The sequence below is a fragment of the Pseudopipra pipra genome, chromosome W (assembly GCF_036250125.1).
Source record: "Pseudopipra pipra isolate bDixPip1 chromosome W, bDixPip1.hap1, whole genome shotgun sequence".
NCBI lineage: Eukaryota > Metazoa > Chordata > Aves > Passeriformes > Pipridae > Pseudopipra > Pseudopipra pipra.
Genome location: NC_087580.1, coordinates 26,091,433 through 26,095,849, shown reverse-complemented (window position 1 = coordinate 26,095,849; position 4,417 = coordinate 26,091,433). Strand labels below are relative to the sequence as shown.

Here is a 4,417-nt window from a genome sequence, read left to right as displayed (position 1 = left end):
GGTGTTAGAAAAGCAGGCTGAGTTCTGGGCTGGTTGTAGAAGGAGAAAGAAGCCCAGAGGCCAGTGCAAGCAGGCAGCCCTCAGCTTGCACATGATGTCCCCTCCCTGCAGGTTCCTGTCCTTGAGCCCAGGCCCTGAGGTGAGGCTGAGAAGTGGCGCAGAGGTGAGCCCAGAGCTGTCCCTGAGGTGAGGCTGAGAATAAGTGCAAGGCAGAGGTGCTGCTGAGGAAGGAGAGCCCCGTGGTGGGGAAGAGGGCAAAGCTGTGAATGCCCTACCCCGAGAAGGTGCTGTGTCCATCCCCTGTGTGCCAGGTGAGCTGGGGCTTTGCTGCAGAGCTGCGGGCGCTGATTTGAGCGTCTCCAAGTGCTGAGATGGTGGGCACCCAGGAACACAAACTGTGCCTGGCCACGGAGCCTGCAAGGAGGAGCAGAGACAGCCGTGGCAGTGTGTGGGGCCAGGTTGTCCGTGTGCCTTCCCCTGCAGGCCCTGGCTGTCCCTGCTGGGCCCCTGTCCATCCGCCCCTCAGTAGGTGTCCATCCTGCACACCTACTCTTCAGAGCTTGACACACTGCAGACTTTGCAGGGAAATCTGTGTTGGCAGCTGCATCCTGAGCCCGAGGGCCATTTGTGTCCCCGAGTGCTGATCCATCCTGGGGACCCAAGGGATCCTCTGCCATTCCATCCATGCAGCAGGAGTCACCCTCCTGCCCTTGACTCCCTGCAGAGGAACAAGTGCCATCTCTCTGTTTGGGAGAAGCCAGATGCTGCCCCTGGGCCATCAGAAGTGGTGCTGAAGCCTCTTTCAGCCCAGCCCCGGGTGCAGTTTTCTCATCCCCTCACCGAGTGCCCGCTCCCCCAGCCGGCACTGACCAACCAGGGTGTTTGGCACACTTGGTTTGGTGGTTTGGAGAAACAGCCCCGGTCTGGCAGGGGGCCAGATAACCTCGAGGAACAGCCCTGGCGAGGTGCCCACACTGGCAGGGGGCCAGGGGATCGCTGCTCCATGGAACCGGCTGGAGCTCTTGGTGACCCTGAGCTGAAGGGCCTGTGACCTGTGGATGAGTCCAGGATGGAGCAGAGACCCCCCTGCAGCCCGGGAGGAGCCCACGCTGGAGCAGGGGATGCCCAAAGGAGGTTGAGAGCCCGTGGGAAGCCCCTGCAGAGCCGAGGGAGCAAAGCCCTGGTTTCCAGGGCTGCCCCCCACCCCAGTTTGTTGGGTTTAAGTGCAAACTGCAGCAGGGCCGTCCCTTGGCAGCAGCCGGTGCCGTGACACAGGCTGGGAGATGTGCCAGCCCAGGAGGGACTGAGGGCAGGGGGTTCGTAGGGACCATCCAGGGCCCCTCGCTGCCCACTGGTGGAGAAGAGAAGACAATGCCAGGAGGAAGGAACTGGCTGGCCCAGAGGCACAGGAGGGAAGTCAGGCACTCTGAGCCGTACCTGGGGGGAAGGAATTGCAGCAGGGGGAGATCAGCACCACCGACTCCTTGAGCACCTCCTCAGCAGGGCCCCCAGACTGCCATGGAGGGAAGAACTGCAGCTGTGACTGATGGGCACAGGGAGGAGAGAGACAGCCAGCAAAGGGGGCTGGGAGCGGGAAGGGATAAGCTGAGAAGGTGACGGGATAAAGAACTTGTGTCGAGGTTTCTTAGTCAGTCAGAGCGATTTTGTGGCACTTCTCTGCTCGATGGGGCCGGGGAGGCAGCAGTGGGACACCCCAACCCACAGCCCCCCAAGGACCCCCAAAAACATTCAGAGCCCACCCAGGATCCCACCCAACCCCTCCTCTGAGGGGACTTCTCTGGGCACTGGTGGTGCTGCCCCCCCGGCTGCGGGCGAGGAGCTCTTGGGTGAGCGGGGGGTGGGAAGGGGGAGGTCAGTGGGAAAAGGGGGGTCAGAGGGGACAGAAGGGGTGGTGGGACCCCCCTAAAAGTGGAGAGGGGCTCTGAGGTTTGGGGGATGATGGGAAATGGGTGGGAGAGGTCAGAAGAGTGGGGAAAGGGGAGAATGGGACCCCTAAACTGAGCATGAGAGGGCTGGGGAGTGGAGGGATGATGTGGAAAGAGGAGGAGAGGGAAAAAAAGTGGGGGTTGGGACCCTAGAAGTGATTCTGGAGGGGCTGGGGATTGAGGAGACCATGAAAAAGTGGAATGAACAGGGAAAAGGGTGGAAAAAGGGGGGGTGGTCTAGTGGGTCCAACGGTCCCATGGGGGTCTTTGGGCACAGGGGGGTTGGCAAAGGGAGGTGACACCCTGAGCTCCCAACTTCCAGTGGGGTGCTGGGGGCTGCTGGATCCGATGTTCTCAGGGAACAGACATTTCTTTGGGCCAAAGAGTCCTAAAACACTTGGCACAGACCACACTTTACCACCGTCTATTCTCCAACTACTCTGCTGGTTCAGAGCAGCACAGTAGGCCAGTGGTGACCCCTGGGATCCCTGGGACAACCAAGTGGAAACCCTGGAGAGGGGGAATGTCTGGGAACGTGGCACCTGGAAGGCAGGAGTCAGAGGAGAAGGGACCCTTGGCACCCCCAACACTCCCAGCATCCCGAAGTGGGACCCCCAGCATCCCAGACAGGGGAGACCCTCTGAACTCCAGAGGGGAGAGACCAGAGAGGGGGAACTTCTGAGAGAGATTTTTTGGGCAAAGCTTCATATTTGGGAGTATTTTTTGGTTGAATCTCAACTTTTTACAGTTTGGGAGGGGATTCATCTCGCTCTTTCGGAGGGGTTTTTTGCCTGAATCTCGGTTTTTGTTTTTCTGGACTGAATCTTGGTGTTTTGGAGGTTTTTATGGTCACAGGATGCCCGGTGAGTTCTAGAGATGGACTTGGGCAGGAGGAACCCCCAAACCAACGCGCTCAGCCCTTGTTTTCCCCCCCATCAGGATTTGTCCTTCCCAAAGCTTGGGCAGATGGAGGAGGAGGCTGCGAGGAAGAGGAAGATGCCTTGGGCCCCCCAGGCAGGTGAGGAGGAAGTCAGTGTCCCTTTGGGTGGGTGTTGTGCTGGCTCTGTCAGCCGAGCATGGCCCCGGCTGCAGGACAACCCCGCTGGCGCCGCCGTCCTGCCGGGGCCGGAGTTGGGGGGATGTCCTTGGCCTTCCCTGTGGGCCGGAGGCAAATCCCCTGCCTGTCCTTCTTGCTTCCTGCCCCAGGCCCCGAGCTGAGGACGGAGAGCCCGGAGGACAAATCCCCCCGTGAGACCCTGGTGGGAGAGGCCGTTTTGAAGGGCTCCCCGGCGCAGGAAGGCAGCGGGGAGGAAAAGGGCCGGAGATCCCCCCACAGGAGGGGCTCCAAAGCCATCCCAGGGTGCTCTGAGGAGGAAAGAGCCAGCCTGTGCCAGGAAGGTGGCCGGAGCTTGAGGCGGAGCTCTGACCTGGTGGTCCCTGAGCAGCCTCCCAGCAGGGAGAAGCCCTTCAGGTGTTTGGAATGTGGGAAGAGCTTCAGGAAGAGCTCCGACCTCCTCACCCACCAGCACATCCACACTGGGGAACGTCCCTACATGTGTGGGGAATGTGGGAAGAGCTTCCGGAGCAACTCCAACCTGATCCAACACCAGCATATCCACAGTGGGGAACAGCCCTACACGTGTGGGGAATGCGGGAAGAGCTTCAACCAAAGCTCCAACCTGATTCGACACCAGGCCATCCACACTGGGGAATGGCCCTACACGTGTGGGGAATGTGGGAAGAGCTTCAGTGACAGCTCCAGCCTCCGCATCCACCAGCGCATCCACACCGGGGAACGGCCCTACAAGTGCTTGGAATGTGGGAAGAGGTTTCAGACCAGCTCAGTTCTCCTCAGGCATGAGCGGACACACACGGATGAGAGGCCCTTCCACTGCACCGACTGCGGGAAGGGCTTCAACCGGAACTCCAACCTCGTCAGGCACCGACGCATCCACACCAGGGAAAGGCCCTACAAGTGCTTGGAATGTGGGAAGAGGTTTCAGACCAGCTCACATCTCCTCCTGCATGAGCGGACACACACGGATGAGAGGCCCTTCCGCTGCACCGACTGTGGGAAGGGCTTCAAGCAGAACTCCCACCTCATCACCCACCAGCGCATCCACACCGGGGAGAGGCCCTACAAGTGTAGGGAGTGTGGGAAGAGCTTCACCCAGAGGTGTCACTTGACCTCACACCAACGGACCCACCAGTAAGAGCCCCGACTGCGGGAAGAGCTTCGGCCGCTGCTTCCACCCCGAATGAAGCCCCTGATGGTGAGGCAACCCCTGGAGTCCAGTGACTGTCACTCCATCTCTTTCGACCACAAAGGGCCAGTCCTCTTTCCCAGGGGCAGCTTCTTCCAACAGAATCCTTTTTGGGGGTGTATGTGGAGATTTCTGCCTTGGCTGGGGACCCCCCAAGGTCACTGCTGGAGGTTGAGAGCAGAGATCTCCCCCCGAGCATTGGTTTGG

General features: G+C 60.3%; 1 protein-coding gene across 1 annotated transcript; it reads left to right on the top strand.

The window, feature by feature from the left end:
* Positions 1–2,759: 2,759 nt before the first annotated feature.
* LOC135406412 (zinc finger protein 239-like) lies at positions 2,760–4,159 on the top strand. Its single transcript, XM_064640806.1, has one exon. The coding sequence runs from the start codon at positions 3,023–3,025 to the stop codon at positions 4,157–4,159; it is 1,137 nt and encodes a 378-aa protein (XP_064496876.1). The 5' UTR covers positions 2,760–3,022.
* Positions 4,160–4,417: the final 258 nt, after the last annotated feature.

Excerpts from the sequence above, each read along its gene's own strand:
- LOC135406412 (XM_064640806.1), top strand. The coding sequence starts at position 3,023 with ATGGCCCCGGCTGCAGGACAACCCCGCTGGCGCCGCCGTCCTGCCGGG.